The following is a 20153-nucleotide window of genomic DNA, read 5'->3' on the forward strand; positions in this document are numbered from 1 at the left end:
AACTATTAAACAGAATTTAATTAAAAAGATACAAAAAAAACATTATTTTGTTTTTGTCTTTATATAATATTTGTAAACATTCGAAACATAATATGCTAACAAAGAATAAAATAGTATTTATGTTGTATTTATATTCTATTTATGTCCGAGTAAATACACTATATAGTTACTGTTTAAGTTGCAGAATAAAATACATATACTGGTTGATATTTAAAAACTAAATAATTATTATTTTCAAATTTATGCTCAAAACATTTAACTTTACTTGTGCATTCAGAATAAAAACAACTTCTACCTAATAACAAATATATAGCATATATTTATCTTTAGTTAAAATGTTGGTTTCTTATTTTTATTCAACACAATCTCTACATATTTGAACTGCATGTTCCAAGCATAGATATTTTTTGCATTTCACGCAGGTATATTTCGTTTTTCTATCTTTCCGTGTTTCACATTCATCACATCTCTTTCTCTTTTTTTCGACACATTCCGTGGATGAATGTGAAGGTCCGGCTTCAGAATCTGACGGAAATATCCTTTCCGCTGCCGTTCTGATAGTTTTCGAAAGATTTAAAATACATTTTCTTTTATCAATATGTTCGCTCATTAGAATGATACACAATTCCTTCAAAAATTCTCTTCTATTATTCAATTTGGATGTATTTTTGTTTGCTTGGTGAATAATATAGGAATTAATTCCTGCTAAATTTAAAACACAATAAAAAATGATCATAGGCCATCGTCTGGTGTTGCGTACGCAATTATAATTCCCGGTTAACTGGTCCACGGTATCTACTCCCCCTTTAGTTCTATTATAAAAGGATATTATTTCTGGCTTTTTTGCCAGTCCAGTTTCCCGATCAATTTCTTCACTATGATGTAATGACGACAAAAGCAATACATTTTTACTTTTTTTCGGCACATAGGAGACCAAAGTGATCGCTTTAGTAAATGCAAACTTACTACTGTTTACTTTTCTATTTTTTATATTTAAAAATTCTGCAGGAATTTCTTTTCTATTTTTTCTGATGGTACCAACTAGCGTTAACCTGTCTTGCAATAAATCTGTAGCCAAACTGAAACTGGTGAACCAGTTATCGGTAGTTATATTACGGCCGCTGTTAACAATAGGCCTAGTTAATCTTTTCACTACACTGTCCGCAGAATTCGATACTGAGAAGGGTCCATCGGGCTGTTTTCCGCAGTAAACCTCTAAATTGTGCGTATAAAATGTTTTACTGTCTACTAGCAAGAATATTTTTATACCGTATTTATTTGGTTTACTTGGTATATACTGGCGGAATCCGCACCGCCCTCTGAATCCTTCCAGTTTCTCATCTACGGTACAGTATTCCGATACATTGTAATTCTTTATACAATTATTCGTAAATACATCTAAAAAAGTTCGGACTGCTGCTAATTTATCAAACTTTAGTCTTTCACCTCGCGTCTGTTTATCATCAAATCGGAGATTTGCTAACAAAAAACGAAAACGTCTCTCCGACATGGCCGTTCTTGCGATTTCGAATCCTGTACCGTCCGTTGTCCACATTTCGTTAACGTGACAGCGATTTACCTTTTTATACGCAGCAAGGTAAAATAATCCGATTAGTGCTTTTATTTCCTGCAGATCTGTTGTATTTGCATCACGTTCTCTTTCGTAATGCGGTTGTACTTTTTGTATTTGTTGATTTGTGTGTATGACTATGATATCTAAAATATCATCTGTTACGAACAGATTCCAACATTCAAAAATAGACCTTGCGTTTGTAGCCTCTCCAATGGGACCAGGTATAAGATAAATCAAGTTCTCTCTTCTTGTCTTCGTTGCAGGATATTCCCACATACTCCATCTGGTTCCATCGCGAGCTAGGAAAGAACAATGCTCACCTGTTTGTGATGACGAGGCTGCTACTTGTGATGATGAGGCAACTGCAGGTGAGCCTACTTCTGATATATCTTCGTTTTCCTCTTGCTCGGTGTCTGTATTCTCAGATCTAACTTCTACAAAATCACATTCTTCTTCCGAAGAAGCATCTTCATATACTATATTCTCGATCTCTGAATCGATCATAAAATCTCCGTACATTTTTACTTTACTATAGACAAGGCACTCAAATATAGTCTATTAGGCCAGGCTTGTTTCTCCTAGTTTCAACGGTGGCATTGCCTTATATACAGTTTTTAGATCTGTTGGCCGACCAATCAGGAGCTAACTCGGTTGCTCTCCTGCAAATCTGTTTCAGTTGGCATATCTGTCTCAACATGTCTAGAACTGAGGCTATCCGATATTTTCAGAAAACGAGTTCTAACGACTAAAACCAGAATTCTCCTCTCACTACTCGACAGGTCTTCTTGAATGTACTAGTCTAACTCAGAAGCAGAAATGAACTAAAAACGCCATAAAAGTGATTTAATGACACACCGATCTCTTCTGACGGCTTTATTTTGTTTAAAGTATATGAGAATATACATTAAACAAAATAAACTTGACAGAAGAAGGGCAAAGTACTGAAAAGCGTCCCGACAAATAAAAAAAAAGGAATAAACAAATGTAAACAAATCATGTGTTATTTAGATTACACTGTATTGTGAAAAATAATCAAAAAAGAAAATTGATACGGATTCAGATATAAAAGCCGGTTTATTACTACAGTACAGTAAATATATTACAGTTTACGGTGTTTAATTTTTTTTTAATACAAATTTAAAATAATACTAAAATTCACAACTAGATATTCCATAGACTTACTATAGGAAAATGGAGTTTCCAGGAAATATTCATTGCTAAACAATTTTAAAAACATGTTTACTCATCTGAACACTGTCGAACATTTAATTAGCAATTTATAGCTTATAACGCGATTAAAACAAAAGAATTTATAGCGATTGTGTAAATTCGATTACCAAGATCATTTCCGAGGGGGCAGGACATTTTTTGGAATTTTATAGCTAGACTGTTTTCACAAGTTTCTGATTACTTAGTAAAAGTGAAAAAAGCCAACTTGCATCGCCCAATATACGAGGAATAATCATAAATTAATTATAAAAGTGATAAATAAAAATTATATGATAAGAATAAAAAATAATTAAATTAATTAAAAAGTAATTAGACATTACTTTTAAAAACAATATTATAACAAAAAAAACAAAAATTTAAATATACAAATAAATAACGATATGATAGGATTTAATAAACACCGCGCGACAACTTAAATGCGATAAAGTTATTGCGACACTCGCTATCGGCAACGGCGACAAATTAAACGGTTTTTTTTTACCCCCATCATGAGTCGCATGGGTCTGACAGACCCAAAGTATTTTTTTTCTCAAAAATGAGCGTTGTTATTCAAAAATATTTAACAGCATGTTAATCGGGATAGAAAGTTAGAAGAATATTAATTTTTTCAGATTTTTTGGAAAATATTCAATATTAAAAAATTTTAACTAAAGTTCGCGCCGGGTATGTCAGACCCGTTCGACTCACGAAGGGTTAAAAATGAAAACAGTATAGTGCGTAAAGCCAACACAAACATCTATCACCTTGTAATTTTTATGTTGGGCGAGGCTATAGTGCACCGTGGTGGCTTGTGACGTGCTATGAGAAGTAATTACTAATTATATATATATATTTTTATACGCAGGAAATAATGTTTTCTGGGAGGTCTTTTAATAGTCACTGGCCCCTATTCAGGCGTTACAGACGTGGAGAACACCCGGAAAACTCCACGTGGCCAGCCGTCCTAGTCAAACGCAAACCTACCGTCATACTTACAGTGTCCTGGGGACGGGTGATAGATGGCCATTGCTCGGAAGTTTAATTATTATCGTGCATTCCTTTTTCGTGGTATTTTAAACAAATAATATAAATTTTTGATTGAATACACTGCAGTAACACATGTATATGTATATTTAATATGAACTTGAACAGAATAATTCATAAAAGAAGATTATTTAAATTATTCTGTTAAAGTTTATACCGAAGCCGTGAATTAAAGAGTCAATTTACTGTTCTGGAAGAGCCAAAATCGAATTCCGGTTGTCGAAAAAAACCCAAAAATTATTCAAGAATGGTCCTATCCCGTGGCGCGTCCCGACTCCCGTCGGAACATCGCCCCGTTCAACGCAGCGAGGGTCGATATTGAGCCCCGACTCCCGTCGGGAATATCTCCCCATTCAGTCGCAGCGAGAGGCGATAGCGCGTCCCGACTCCCGTCGGAACGTCGCCCCGTTCAACGCAGCGAGGGTCGATATTGAGCCCCGACTCCCGTCGGGAATATCTCCCCATTCAGTCGCAGCGAGAGGCGATAGCGCGTCCCGACTCCCATCGGAACGTCGCCCCGTTCAACGCAGCGAGGGTTGATATTGAGCCCCGACTCCCGTCGGGAATATCTCTCCATTCAGTCGCAGCGAGAGGCGATAGCGCGTCCCGACTGCCGTCGGAACGTCGCCCCGTTCAACGCAGCGAGGGTCGATATTCAGCCCCGACTCCCGTCGGGAATATCTCCCCATTCAGTCGCAGCGAGAGGCGATAGCGCGTCCCGACTCTCGTCGGAACGTCGCCCCGTTCAACGCAGCGAGGGTCGATATTCAGCCCCGACTCCCGTCGGGAATATCTCCCCATTCAGTCGCAGCGAGAGGCGATAGCGCGTCCCGACTGCCGTCGGAACGTCGCCCCGTTCAACGCAGCGAGGGTCGATATTGAGCCCCGACTCCCGTCGGGAATATCTCCCCATTCAGTCGCAGCGAGAGGCGATAGCGCGTCGCGACTCTCGTCGGAACGTCGCCCCGTTCAACGCAGCGAGGGTCGATATTGAGCCCCGACTCCCGTCGGGAATATCTCCCCATTCAGTCGCAGCGAGAGGCGATAGCGCGTCCCGACTCCCGTCGGAACGTCGCCCCGTTCAACGCAGCGAGGGTCGATATTGAGCCCCGACTCCCGTCGGGAATATCTCCCCATTCAGTCGCAGCGAGAGGCGATAGCGCGTCCCGACTCCCGTCGGAACGTCGCCCCGTTCAACGCAGCGAGGGTCGATATTGAGCCCCGACTCCCGTCGGGAATATCTCCCCATTCAGTCGCAGCGAGAGGCGATAGCGCGTCCCGACTCCCGTCGGAACGTCGCCCCGTTCAACGCAGCGAGGGTCGATATTGAGCCCCGACTCCCGTCGGGAATATCTCCCCATTCAGTCGCAGCGAGAGGCGATAGCGCGTCCCGACTCCCGTCGGAACGTCGCCCCGTTCAACGCAGCGAGGGTCGATATTGAGCCCCGACTCCCGTCGGGAATATCTCCCCATTCAGTCGCAGCGAGAGGCGATAGCGCGTCCCGACTCCGTCGGAACGTCGCCCCGTTCAACGCAGCGAGGGTCGATATTGAGCCCCGACTCCCGTCGGGAATATCTCCCCATTCAGTCGCAGCGAGAGGCGATAGCGCGTCCCGACTCCCGTCGGAACGTCGCCCCGTTCAACGCAGCGAGGGTCGATATTGAGCCCCGACTCCCGTCGGGAATATCTCCCCATTCAGTCGCAGCGAGAGGCGATAGCGCGTCCCGACTCCCGTCGGAACGTCGCCCCGTTCAACGCAGCGAGGGTCGATATTGAGCCCCGACTCCCGTCGGGAATATCTCCCCATTCAGTCGCAGCGAGAGGCGATAGCGCGTCCCGACTCCCGTCGGAACGTCGCCCCGTTCAACGCAGCGAGGGTCGATATTGAGCCCCGACTCCCGTCGGGAATATCTCCCCATTCAGTCGCAGCGAGAGGCGATAGCGCGTCTCGACTTCCGTCGGAACGTCGCCCCGTTCACTGCAGCGAGGGTCGATATTGAGCCCCGACTCCCGTCGGGAATATCTCCCCATTCAGTCGCAGCGAGAGGCGATAGCGCGTCCCGACTCTTGTCGGAACGTCGCCCCGTTTAACGAAGCGAGGGTCGATATTGAGCCCCGACTCCCGTCGGGAATATCTTCCCATTTAGTCGCAGCGAGAGGCGATAGCGCGTCTTGACTCCCGTCGGAACGTCGCCCCGTTCACTGCTTCGAGAGTCGATATTGACCCCCGACTCCCGTCGGGAATATCTCCCCATTCAGTCGCAGCGAGAGGCAATAGCGCGTCCCGACTCTTGTCGGAACGTCGCCCCGTTTAACGCAGCGAGGGTCGATATTGAGCTCCGACTCCCGTCTAGAATATCTCCCCATTCAGTCGCAGCGAGAGGCGATAGCGCATCCCGACTCCCGTCGGAACGTCGCCCCGTTCAACGCAGCGAGGGTCGATATTGAGCCCCGACTCCCGTCGGGAATATCTCCCCATTCAGTCGCAGCGAGAGGCGATAGCGCGTCCCGACTCCCGTCGGAACGTCGCCCCGTTCAACGCAGCGAGGGTCGATATTGAGCCCCGACTCCCGTCGGGAATATCTCCCCATTCAGTCGCAGCGAGAGGCGATAGCGCGTCCCGACTCTCGTCGGAACGTCGCCCCGTTCAACGCAGCGAGGGTCGATATTGAGCCCCGACTCCCGTCGGGAATATCTCCCCATTCAGTCGCAGCGAGAGGCGATAGCGCGTCTCGACTCCCGTCGGAACGTCGCCCCGTTCACTGCAGCGAGGGTCGATATTGAGCCCCGACTCCCTGTCGGGAATATCTCCCCATTCAGTCGCAGCGAGAGGCGATAGCGCGTCCCGACTCTCGTCGGAACGTCGCCCCGTTCAACGCAGCGAGGGTCGATATTGAGCCCCGACTCCCGTCGGGAATATCTTCCCATTCAGTCGCAGCGAGAGGCGATAGCGCGTCTTGACTCCCGTCGGAACGTCGCCCCGTTCACTGCAGCGAGGGTCGATATTGAGCCCCGACTCCCGTCAGGAATATCTCCCCATTCAGTCGCAGCGAGAGGCGATAGCGCGTCCCGACTCTTGTCGGAACGTCGCCCCGTTTAACGCAGCGAGGGTCGATATTGAGCCCCGACTCCCGTCGGGAATATCTCCCCATTCAGTCGCAGCGAGAGGCGATAGCGCGTCCGACTCCCGTCGGAACGTCGCCCCGTTCACTGCAGCGAGGGTCGATATTGAGCCCCGACTCCCGTCGGGAATATCTCCCCATTCAGTCGCAGCGAGAGGCGATAGCGCGTCCCGACTCTTGTCGGAACGTCGCCCCGTTTAACGCAGCGAGGGTCGATATCGAGCTCCGACTCCCGTCTGGAATATCTCCCCATTCAGTTGCAGCGAGAGGCGATAGCGCGTCCCGACTCCCGTCGGAACGTCGCCCCGTTCAACGCAGCGAGGGTCGATATTGAGCCCCGACTGCCGTCGGGAATATCTCCCCATTCAGTCGCAGCGAGAGGCGATAGCGCGTCTCGACTCCCGTCGGAACGTCGCCCCGTTCAACGCAGCGAGGGTCGATATTGAGCCCCGACTCCCGTCGGGAATATCTCCCCATTCAGTCGCAGCGAGAGGCGATAGCGCGTCTCGACTCCCGTCGGAACGTCGCCCCGTTCACTGCAGCGAGGGTCGATATTGAGCCCCGACTCCGGTCGGGAATATCTCCCCATTCAGTCGCAGCAAGAGGCGATAGCGCGTCCCGACTCCCGTCGGAACGTCGCCCCGTTCAACGCAGCGAGGGTTGATATTGAGCCCCGACTTCCGTCTAGAATATCTCTCCATTCAGTCGCAGCGAGAGGCGATAGCGCGTCTCGACTCCCGTCGGAACTTCGCCTTGTTTACTGCAGCGAGGGTCGATATTGAGCCCCGACTCCGGTCGGGAATATTTCCCTATTCAGTCGCAGCGAGAGGCGATAGCGCGTCCCGACTCCCGTCGGAACGTCGCCCCGTTCAACGTTGCGAGGGTCGATATTGAGCCCCGACTGCCGTCGGGAATATCTTTCCATTCAGTCGCAGCGAGAGGCGATAGCGCGTCCTGACTCCCGTCGGAACGTCGCCCCGTTCAACGCAGCGAGGGTCGATATTGAGCCCCGACTTCCGTCGGGAATATCTCCCCATTCAGTCGCAGCGAGAGGCGATAGCGCGTCGCGACTCTCGTCGGAACGTCGCCCCGTTCAACGCAGCGAGGGTCGATATTGAGCCCCGACTCCTGTCGGGAATATCTCCTCATTCAGTCGCAGCGAGAGGCGATAGCGCGTCTTGACTCCCGTCCGGATGTCACTCTACTTAAATAAAGAAAATATTGATTCTCTTAAGAGAGAGAGATCGTCGTATTGTAAAGAGAAAACATCGTTTCTCTTAAGACTCGGCGACGGCGGCGTATTCTAAAAACGCTCGCTCACATTTCGCGGTGAAGTATATCTGAAGGGGCAGCAAAAATGGGCGTGGTTTTAATGTCTACGAGAGCTTTTGGAATGCAAATATCGTAGAAACGCTCGAACGATTCAACGGTTTTTGCCATTTTTAGCCCCTGGTGGACGTCTTTCCCTCGGAATGTTGAGCGTTACTGAGATAAAAGTTATAAAGTCTTAAAAGTTTAACAAATTATACCAGAGTCTCTCTCCCTAATACTACTATTATTAACCTTTATTAAACAGATTTAGTTATTTTATATTAATTAAATTCATCGAATTTCATGAAATAATTTTTTAAAACTTTTACCATTTATTTTAAAACTTTCTGTCATGTGATAAAATTTTTACAGGAGCATCACTATATTAATCAATTGGCGGCAAAATTTAATAGCGTGCGGTTTGGTGTTTCTGTGTTTCTCGTTTTTTCGAAGTTCACTGCGATAAATTTTTATTACGTAGATTCATAGATTTTGCGTTGTTTTTAACGGATAAAAGGTGGAAATTTTACTCTGAATATAGAACTTGTTTTTCAGAATATGCTACTTTACAGAAAGAAAAGTTGAAAATAATTTATTTTTTCACAACTTGCAAGAACTGATCTTTGTTAGGATGTAAATGAAGGCATGTATTATAGGTTTACTAATTTATTTGTGCATATAATTATGTAGTTCTAGTTTCGAGACATTTATGGTTTTTAGTGTTTATAAGCGTGTTATTTAGACATGTCTACCAATTTAGTGCTAAAACGTAGAACTACGTCAAAGAAGAATACAAACTTTAATTAGCAAGTAGTCCCTTTATTAGCAAACTGATTTGTTGGTAGATATTTTTACATTTAAAGTGTAATTACATGAAACTAAATGGATGTGAACATAGAAAGTAGAATATGGCAAGACTAATAGATAAAACTATTATTACATATTACTCGATCAGAAAAATTTATACTTGAAGAATTTTGTTTTGATAATTATTGCCTAGGGTTTATGTCGAAAATATTTTTCAGTTATATTTGTAATTACAGTTAATTCGAATAGTAATGGCGCTTAAATATTTATAGGATTAATTCAAGTTTTCGAATATTGTTTTGAGGAAACTGAGGAAGGCAAGAGTATCTACAGTAGTATAATGAACTGAATTTAACTAAATTAGGTGACTTTGTATGTTTCGATGTAGTTTTTTATAATATTACGATATACGAACTTTTGATTTTGTAAATTGTATTATACTAAAAAATAAAGTTTTTCGTTATTCTCCTGCTTAATGATGTATTTATAATGTTTCTGAACGAAATAATACTTATTAAATTGAAATCCGAGCTTTACAAAGTACTATGAATATTAGAGAGGACCGTTTTACTATAAACTACTACGTTTTACTACAGCTTACTCCAATGTTGATTCTACGAAAAGTAGGTCAGACAAGGACCGTTAGACTAATGACGTAGGCTGTTTACTTTTTCCGGTTGCATCGGTGCACTCCTGATAGCGTCATTTACAGAAGTCGCACCTACTTTTTTCTGACGCGAGCCAATTAGGAATATTAATTTTTTTAACCAATCAGATGACGGCGGGAGATTTAAATTCGATTTATGTCGATAGATGGCCGTCTAAAATTTCATATTTATTTTAATTTTCTTTCTTTTATTGTAATTTCTCGAGAACTGAAGGATATTCCAAAACAAAGTTGGAGAACCCAACTACTCGTGAAAATTCTACGACTTCACGAAATGGTCCAGGTATTTTATAAGAATTTTTTAACGTCTATTGATGTCTTTCACCACTGCCACTCGATCGCCTTAGACGTCTATTTACGTCTCTCACTGTTAAGAAGTTAATAACAATTATAAGAACAGCAAACAAAATTTTATTACAAAAATAAAATTACATTTTGCATATATCGTGTGCTTAATGTAGGATACTTCTGTGTCGACCAAGTTGCAATTGGAAAGCCCCGTTATCAACTGTAGCACACACCATTTCAATACGCATTTGAGAGAAGAGTCGCCTACACTTGCCTTCAGCTTTAATACCAAGTGCACACGCCTGTCATAAACACGATCTATCAAATAACCACATAGCCGGAAACATATCTTTTCGACTGTACAGCGCCACAGATTTTCTTATTGGTGAAAATTTACAATAATTTTCCGCCATATAACCCTTATCTTTTATCCGGTATGAAATTAATTTCTCTCCTCCTAAACATCCTAAACAAGGTCAGGCTTACGCAGCTACTGATAAAGATAAAAAAAAAGCCGATTTCTTATTAATTTTCGACAGATTGTCTGATTGACAGGAATAAAATACTGACACTTAAGGAGAAATGCCGAACATTATTTCTCACAAAATATTATCCCGTAATGTTACATATACTATTTTCAAAGTCGATAATCTCACGCAAAAGCTTATACTTCCTGTTTTTTGCTATCCTGTTAGACTTTCGAAAGCATGCTAGACAAAACCTCACTATCAGTGAAAGGCATTCTTTTAGGACGCTGATTCTATAAATTGACATGGAAAAACTTTGCTTTTCAAACATTCCCTTAAAAACTCCAACTTACAGTTAGCTTTGATTAGCTTAATCGTTAACTTCTTGTATCTTCTGTAATGTTCCACCAGTGCCGCCATAATAACATTAAATAGAACGTGCTCAGCAAAATATTAAATAATAAATAATAATCTAACACCTTTATCGTTGCCGGGAAAGTTTAATTTAAAACAAACGTTTTCGACCTATTCCATAGGCCATCATCAGGTTAAATAAACCAACAAATGGAACAGTTTCGTTCCAGAAGATCGAATACAAATATTTAAATTTCAAAAAAATTGACAACGGATTAAAAGATGTTAAATAATAAACGAATATTGTATAAAATTAAAAACAATTATTCGTTTATTATTTATTATCTTTTAATCCATTGTAATTTTTTTTAAATTTAAATATATGTATAAATAAATTACGACTAACCCGTTACAAAGCTATACATCCACAAGAGCCGAATTATCGAGCTAGAGTTGGCTATAATAAATAAATAATTGCCGGAGTCGCGATGGCCGGTTGAGTGCAGTGGGAGGACGTAGGCACTTGATGTGTCCCCAGCCGGCATTGTAATTACCGTCGATGGTCGTCGTGTTAGCTTATATATACTGGAGGAGGCGATCGGACTGAAGGTCCGGGTTGCGTAACTGGTAACGTGTCTGCACGGATAGCAGAAGCTGCGGGTTCGAGTCCCGCTTCGGGCCGATTTCTTTTCCTCCAGTTCCAAATTATTAAAATTATTTATTTAATTATAATTATTAAGTTTAGTAAGAGATGGCGCCTAACGCCAAGCTCTAGTGCCAAATTGTCTTATTAATTATTTATTTATTATCGCCAACTCTAGCCCGATAATTCGGCTTTTGTGGATGTATAGCTTTGTAACGGGTTAGTCGTTATTTATTTATATTTATACGCTTTGCCGGGGTCGCGATGGCCGCTTGAGTGCCGTGGGAGGACGTGGGCACTTGATGTGTTCCCAGCCGGCATTGTAATAACCGTCGATGGTCGTCGTGTTAGCTTATATATACTGGAGGAGGCGATCGGAATGAAGGTCCGGGTAGCGTAACTGGTAACGTGTCTGCACGGATAGCAGAAGTTACGGCTTCGGGCCGATTTTTTTTTCTCCAGTTTCAAATTATTAAAATTATTTATTTAATTATAATTATTAAGTTTAGTAAAAGATGGCGCCTAACGCCAAGCTCTAGTGCCAAATTGTCTTATTAATTATTTATTTATTATGGCCAACTCTAGCCCAATAATTCGGCTCTTGTGGATGTATAAATATATGTATTCGATCCTTTAAAACAGAACTTTTCCATTTGTCGGTTTATTCAATCCACTCGAACACCAATGGATTTTCCTTAAATCGAACATTTATCTGTATGTTTTAAACGTTAATATGTTTGAAACACAAATCTGCAAAATCACTCAAAAAAATAACAAGTTCATTTAATTATCATAAGTTATGATTGATTCATACATAATGATATAAATTGTATGCATTAATTGCCATCCAATCAGAATAAATATTTATGTAATGAATTTAATCTGAAATGAATTAAATAAAATTTAAAAAGTTCCTGATGCATAAGTGCGTAATATAAATAAAATAGATGCAAAATTCACTTTGAAAAAAAGCATCGATTTTATTATTAAAAGCAAATGAATTCTAATATACTTTCAATCGATACAATAGTATTTCTGTGTCACTCTGCACAAGGCAAGATAAAGGAAAACTGCTTATATTGTCTTCTCCATCAGACATTTTCTTTGTCTCTGCTTTTCGGCGATATTTTCTTCGAAAAATGCATATGTCATCAACTCTCATCCAAACAAAACAAACTGGTATCCATTCATGCCAATTTCGCCCAATTAATGATAATCATCCACGTTCTTACACTTGCCATTCAATATTTTGGAACAGAAGAGAACGTCATACTAACGCAGGAAAGGATAATGCTCATACTTATTTTCTTCGTGGAGCTGCTCGTCGAACGGCGTGCGCGATTCCTGAATAACTTATCTTCGGAGACGTCATTAATAGAAATATAAATTTTATGGCCGTTAAATAATAAATGTTTTTTAGTAGGTCTAGTGCTCATTTAAACTCGACTGTTTGTACAAAATCCGCTATTGGTTCAGATTCGACCAATCCGCTCGCGACACGAGTCAATGATGACGTTTTACCGTGTTATACGAACACGATCGCAATTTTTCGCCGTCTCATACGAATCCGTGTTATATGAACCCGTGTTATAGGGGTCTACTGTATTTCAATTGAAAATCGTGTTATCAACTGATGCATTTAACATTTCGAAAGAAATCTGGAAGATTCGTGGCACTATGCTGCCTTTCTGCTCAGACAATGAATGTGGACAAGCTTTCGATAAACACAATCTTACAATTAACTTCAGAGCCAGGAACATACGTTTTCGACTATACAACGCCACTTTTCTCCTGGTAGTAAAAGTTTCAAATAATGCTCTGCCTCGTAAATATCTTCCTCGTCACGTCTATTGCCTATGTACCGCGCTCTATTCGATTCGGTTCAGTAGTGCCGGCTTCATGCGTGTCAATTTAATTCTAACCCCCCTGTACTTATATCGAAGATTTATCTACAAATTATCACATTCTTCCTCTCTTTACCGTTCATTCTGTTATTTTTTGTATTTTTCTTTTACTACCTTTTCTTCTTCTTACAGTTATCTTTTTACTTTCATTTCACTTTTTTCGTTTTTCTTATTTCTTTTCTTCTAATCCTCTTCCTCCTCTGTTTACTTAATAATCATTTTTGTTTTATGCTAATAAAGATTTCTATAATATTATTATTTAAAATGCAGCCCTAGTTTTATTTAGCATTATACCACAAACTATCCAATGATTTGTGAAAAATTTAATGTAGTTACATGGTTTCACTATGTAAATTTTAATACTTTAATTATAAGAAGTTAACCAACTTCTACTGGAATTCTCGACCCAAATTTTTATAGAACTATGGAGCATGGTGAGGCGTTTTTTTAAAATTTATCGCAGTTAGTGTCTTTTCCATCGAGGAGAAACTATAAAAATTTCACCGTTTTAAACATTTTTTAAACATAACAAAGCTGATTTAATGAAATAATGAAATAGTGACATGTATTGTTAACACGCATTTTGTCCTATTTCAATTATGAAACCTAAACGAATATTGTGTAATTTACTTTCTCTTTTACGTCTGAAAGCTTGTATAAAATTGTAAGAGGCAATGTAATAATTTTTTAAAGTTTTCAATAAGTTTATTTTATTGTTTTTCATCATAAATGTTTAGAAAACATAACTCCGAAAATGAAAATTCTTCTTTGTATGAAGACGTAAGTGTGCGTATCCATTGTATTTAGGTTTATCGATAGCAAGTCTACCAAAAGTCTAGTATGCTATTCTTTTCAACCGTGTCTACCAGTGACTTAGTGGGCTGAGCTTTCAACATGTCATGTTAATTGGCCACCGGTTACACTGGTTTCTGGTTGCCGTCTCGCCAAAGGAATAGAGTTTTGCGGTTATCTTCGCCTAAATAAGGGCCTGTTTCTCATAAAAACTCGTTGTAGGAGGCACCTTCATAAGAGATCGCTGGCGTAGCATTGCTAGTTTATTCCACGAATATAATGACGATAATCTTATTTATATTTAGAATATTGAAAATGAAGATGATATCAAATGGAGTCCTGAAAATTTCGTTTGTTTGCAACGACTCGATAAAGGCAATTTCGGTGATATATTCTTGATTCAACATAAAGAAACTTCAGAAAAAGCTGTTCTTAAAGTTCTATTTAAACAACACTACCGAGTGTCAGATGCAAGTTAATGTTGCAAGTAATAATTTATACATATGTATGCAAATTTTCAAAACAGTTATGTTTATTTTAAGTATAGCCGATATGTGTGCAGAAAGAGAGAAGAGGATGGAAGATGGCCTGTCGTCATCCACATATTGTTACATTCAGGACATATTTTGAAACTATAGATAGGTTTGAAAGTTAATTATATTTAAGTATGCAGAGTGCCACTTAAGTCTGGCCTAGTAGAAGTTAAAATAATTCGAATTCCTTCTTACTCAGCAGAATGTTTCAACTGTAAAACAATAAGTAAACATTAATATAACTACTATGAAACCAGATTTTTTAGACACACTAAGATATACAATGGCCTTACGTATGTAAACTATTGCATAAACATAAACATGTATAACTTAATTTTACCCATAGTTACAACTTTATATCAGATTATATTCCCGGTGGCAATCTGTACAGGTTCATCACAAAGAACGGTCCTCTGGGAGAATATGAAACCAAAATATTCACTTCTCAACTTGCTTCGGCTATCCAATATATACATAGTAAAAGTAAACGTAGTTGAACACACGTTATACATAAATCCTGTTATAAAATTCGTATTGATTCAGGTATTATACACCGCGATATCAGCGCAAAAAATATCCTGTTATCACAAGATGGAAATGCATTATTGACGGATTTTGGCCTTTGCACGGTGAGTTTTTAATTAACTAAACTAACGATGTGTGTATTTAGCACATGAACTTTTTATTACTTCAGTTAAAACCGAAATCGTCTACTTTATGTGGCACACCCGTGTATATGGCACCGGAAGTTTTTAAACACGAAAAATATGGTAAGATTTTAAGTGTGTCTTTAGCATTTAAGATAATAATACATTAGTAAACTTGGCAATGTCTTATGTGGTTTAATACAGCAAAATCCGTGTAAACCAGAATCTCACTGTGCCGAATGTGCTTTTGGTTTGGCAGGTTTTCGTTTTGTACAAGTTTTCTTCACATAGAAAATCGCTATTACGAAAAGATATTTTTTCGTTTAGACCGGCCTGGGAATTCAGGTTCGAATCTCGGCGGTCGAAAAACAAAACGATTTATTAACATAATACTGGTATGTAAATGTACTGTATTGACATAATACAGACAATACAGCATTTTGTACTGTATTACTTTCTGACTGTTATATATAACAGAGGGATAGTAAAAAATGTCCTCATATTTTTGGACTCAGGTTATTAAATTTATAATATACGAGGGCTGTTTGGAAAGTTTGCCGCCTCAAACAGAACAAGAAACAAAATAATGTTAAAACATTTTTATTTTTCATTGTAGTCCTGTTTTGTTAGCAATGCACTTATTCCAGCGATGTTCTAGTTTTTATGTGTCATCACAATGGGTCGATTTGCCAAGGTGTGCAAAATACTCTCGTTCACTTCAGAGATGATTTCGTTATTTGAGTAGAATTTCTTTTTAGCCAAAAAATTTTTTGGTGTGTAAAAAGGTGGAAGTCACTAGGGGCCAAATCAGGTGAGTACAGTGGATGTAGGACTAATTGGAAGGGAAGTTCGTTTATCTTTTGTTCAGTGATTCTGGCAGAATGCGCAGGTGCATTATCGTGATGGAACAGAACCTTTTTATTCTTTAAGTGTGGGCTTTTTTCTTCGATTTCTCTCTTCAGTTTTTTCCAAAAGTTCACAGTAATAGACACCATTGGTGGTCTTTCCTCTTTCTAGGTAGTCAATGAAAATGATGCTTTTAGCATTTCCAAAAAACCGAGGCCATCACTCTCCCCGCTGATAGAACTGTCTTTGCTTTTTTTGGTGGTGGCGAACTGTGATGTTTCCATTGCTTCTACTATTGTTTTGTTTCAGGAGTGTAGTAGTGGATTCAGGTTTTGTCAGTAGCCACAAACCGACGCAAGAAATCCTCTGGGTTTTTCTGATAGAAGTCCAAACATCAAAGTGCGAACACGTTTTTGCTCGGCGGTCAGCAGATGCGGCACCCATCTTGTTGAGATCTTCGTCATACCCAAATTTTCGGTTAGGATGTGGTGCACTCGATCGGCAGGGATGCCTGTTGTTTCAGCTATCTCAAGCGTTTTCACGCGGCGATCTACTAACACCAAATCGTGGTCTTTGTCGACATTTTCTTCAGTTACAGCAGTTGACGGCTGTCCGCTGCGCGGGTCATCTTCCACCTTCTCTCTGCCAGATTTAAAAAGAGCTGTGCATTTTTTCACAGTCGTGTACGAAGGAGAAGACTCTCCCAAAACATTATTGATGTCAGCTTTGATTTGAGATGAGGTCAACCCTTTTTTCGTCAGGTATTTTTTGACCGCACGAGTCTCTGTCTTCTGCATTTTTGACAAAGCATGTGCACACTGACTATCTGCTAAGCTGTCGTGGCAAAACTTTACGATAAATCAAGCGAAAATTGGTTTTGTAACTTTAGCAAAGATAGCTGAATTATTCCCGCCAAAAATTAAATTGATTGCAGCGCCGCATATAGGCAAGGCTGCAAACTTTCGGAACAGCCGTCGTACTGTAAACAATTTTTTAAATAAAATCTTTTAACCGATGGCGCCATACACAATTTTAACTTTTTTTCGGAAAGTTACACAACATTTTATTGGAATTATTTCAAGTACTGAATGTGGCACTGCAGTTTGAACTGCATTTTGTAAATAGTACAGGCAGTCCTCTACTAACGCTACGAACAGATTAAGTTCGTATAGTTAATCAGTTCGTAGCGGTCGTTCGCAAGTGGAAAAGATAGTAACTCCAAAAGACGATGTTTAACGCGAAAACTCAAATACAACGTTGTTTTTACAATTATGTAATGTTTAGGCTACTTGAATAATGTTGAATTAAGACTGTTAAAAGAAAGTATAAATTCAAATCAATCACATATACTGTACATTATTTATTAAAATTACTAATTCAAAACAACTACAAATGTACATATGTATGTACTGTAAATGTTTTTAAAGTAAAACTTCAATAATAAATATCACTGTACAGTACATAAAAAAATAACCAACTGCACTTTAATAGTAAACAAATGACACCACACACGATTGACACACGACTACAGTCCAAACTCAAGTAAGAGCCTCTCACTTACCTCTCACGCTTAGAGTACCAAGATATCAGAGTACAGACACACGAGTCATCGCCATGTTCTGTCGACTGTCATCACGTGGTCTATGGGTTTACATTAAGAAATAACGTTTTCTTAGTTTAATAAAGCATTTTATTCGTAAAAATGCTTCATTAAACTAAAAAATCGTTATTTCTTAATATAAACCCATAGATCAGTGATGACAGTCGATTGACAAAACATGGCGGCGATGACTCGTGTGTCGCTACTCTGATATCTACGTACTCTATTTACGCTCATGTTAACAGGTCATCTATCGGTTTTGTTCGTAACTTCGAAAGTCCGTAAGTCGAATAATCGAAAGTAGAAGACTGCCTGTATTGTAAGATTTGAATTTTTTCTGTCTGGAGTACACTCCATACAGAGAAAGGTTGAAACATCAGAACAAAAGACTGCTTGAAACACGTTCGTTATAAGATTCAATGTGATTGTTTAATAAGAATTCTATTTAAGTATATTAACCAATTTTGTTTCTACATTGTCCACTTATTAATAGTACTTACTCTACTGGTGTAGAATTAGCAAAACGAGAGGAGTCTTAGTCAAAAGTCAAAACAAAATATCAGATTTTCGAATTAATTTTTGTTTTATATAAAATTTCAGATAAATCTATAGATTAGTGGTCCTTCGGGGTAGTAGTTTATATGATGTTAGTAGGTAAAACCCCAATTGATATCTATCTGCAAGAGTTAAACAGTCCATCTACCTCTACAGTCATGTGCCAAACTGTTAAGGTTACAGGTGAGTTTGTCGGTTTATCTAACGGTTTTCATTATTAGAAAACAGTAATTTACCTTCGAAATGATTAGAAATATGGATTTTTGTCTGTATTTTTAGACAGTTTAGATCCAACATCGATATTTCCTCTAGGTTTATCCCACGAAGCAAAGTCTTTCATTACGCAACTCCTACAGAAAGTAAGTGAGTTAAAGTAAACTGTTTGCTAGTTTAACCTTTTCCTCGCTTATAAATTGCTAATTTTTCTGTTCTTTAGGATGCTAAAAACAGATTGGGATCGAGAAACGAGGAACAAATTAGAAAGCACGACTTTTTAAAGAACATGCCCTGGCCACGAGCCACACGTTAGTTGTAGGGCAGACGTTTACAATAACATGTGAAAGCATTACATTATTATTTAATTTTGTGAATTATTTCTTAAATACACGACGATTTTGGGTCAGGAAGCGAAGCGACGAATGGTTGCCAGTGTAGACAGATATATTAAAACTGCTTACGTAATTAAAATACGTCTCTAGAAGATTAGCGATTATACGAAGCTATGTATTAAGCTTAATGTAGCGAGAATCGATAGATTGTAAACAATCTTACGCAACTCGCTCCATGCTTAATTGTGTTGCTACATAACTGTAATTTTGTGCAAAATAACACCCTAGACAGAGAAAATAACCCTATGCAATTTTTGATCGCGAATCGCTTGCGATGCGAAAATTGACGTAAGTCAATGGCGACGTCGCAGGCGAGAAAATTTGCATACCTTCACGCTTATCGCATTTTTCAATCAGGTATTATTAATCTCGAAACTATACGATAGATCTACGACCATATTTAGCGACGTCGTCCATTAGAACTTCTTTTATCTTGAGTCGTCGCGTGATAAGGGACGTCGCGCTTGACAATTGCAAAACATCAATTCCTGTATTCGAAGTTTTAATTAAGAAATCAAAGTTTGATATTAGTTTTACTTTTCTTGTTGTTACGTATACACAAGAAGAGAAAGCACTGAAATCGTAAAATTTCTATGATTTCACAGCCTTTGAATTAAAAAAAAAAGTGAAAAACACAAGAATAAATTCTTGGGTGTGTGTATGTGTTAGCATCTATGTATTTGGTTAAATGTTTTAGTATTAAAAAGCGAAATTTGGCATGGCTGCATGTGGTTAAAGGGCATTAATACTATTAAATTTTGGTGGTTAAGGGGTGACGTAGTGAGGAGATACACGGCGTGTCAGTGGCAGGTCACGCACGATTCGTTTATTATGTTTAATAATATATAAGTTATTTTTTAAATTAAATCTTATAAGAGCAAGAAAGTTGAATAAATCTTTGTTGAATTTGTTTTTAAATTGTTTCCTATGAAAGTCATTATATTAATATTTTACTAAATGTAAATATTACGTAAATTACTGTGAATAACACAAATAGAAAACAAAAAGTAAATATTGTTTATAGAGCGACGATTCTAGACAGGGTCGGTATAGACTTTTGGGGTCAATGGAATTTTAAAAGGGATGATAAAACTCAAGGGATCAATTGGGGTAGATGAGACTCCTTGGGGTCTGTCGTCCCCCAATATATTAAAAAATACTAATAAGTATGTTTTAATATAT

General features: G+C 39.7%; 2 protein-coding genes across 3 annotated transcripts; one reads left to right on the top strand and one right to left on the bottom strand.

Annotated features, from left to right (window-relative positions):
• Positions 1 to 352: 352 nt before the first annotated feature.
• Positions 353 to 2092, bottom strand: LOC136987207 (piggyBac transposable element-derived protein 4-like). The gene has a single exon (XM_067284896.1). It carries the CDS (start codon positions 2090 to 2092, stop codon positions 353 to 355), a length of 1740 nt encoding a protein of 579 aa, XP_067140997.1.
• Positions 2093 to 14150: 12058 nt separating this feature from the next.
• LOC136987332 (serine/threonine-protein kinase Sgk2-like) lies at positions 14151 to 18685 on the top strand. 2 transcript variants are annotated; one of them, XM_067285062.1, is made up of 7 exons: positions 14151 to 14170; positions 14488 to 14824; positions 15062 to 15198; positions 15259 to 15344; positions 15410 to 15485; positions 18409 to 18546; positions 18643 to 18685. In XM_067285062.1, exons 2-6 carry the CDS (start codon positions 14766 to 14768, stop codon positions 18423 to 18425), a joined length of 375 nt encoding a protein of 124 aa, XP_067141163.1. In that variant the 5' UTR covers positions 14151 to 14170; positions 14488 to 14765; the 3' UTR covers positions 18426 to 18546; positions 18643 to 18685. The 2 variants fall into 2 exon arrangements, with proteins under 2 accessions (XP_067141163.1, XP_067141164.1); XM_067285063.1 differs by having other exon boundaries at positions 15062 to 15192.
• The last annotated feature ends 1468 nt before the right edge of the window (positions 18686 to 20153 follow it).

Source organism: Centruroides vittatus, unplaced genomic scaffold (genome assembly GCF_030686945.1).
Source record: "Centruroides vittatus isolate TY-2023 unplaced genomic scaffold, ASM3068694v2 scaffold_149, whole genome shotgun sequence".
NCBI classification, from domain to species: Eukaryota; Metazoa; Arthropoda; class Arachnida; order Scorpiones; family Buthidae; genus Centruroides; species Centruroides vittatus.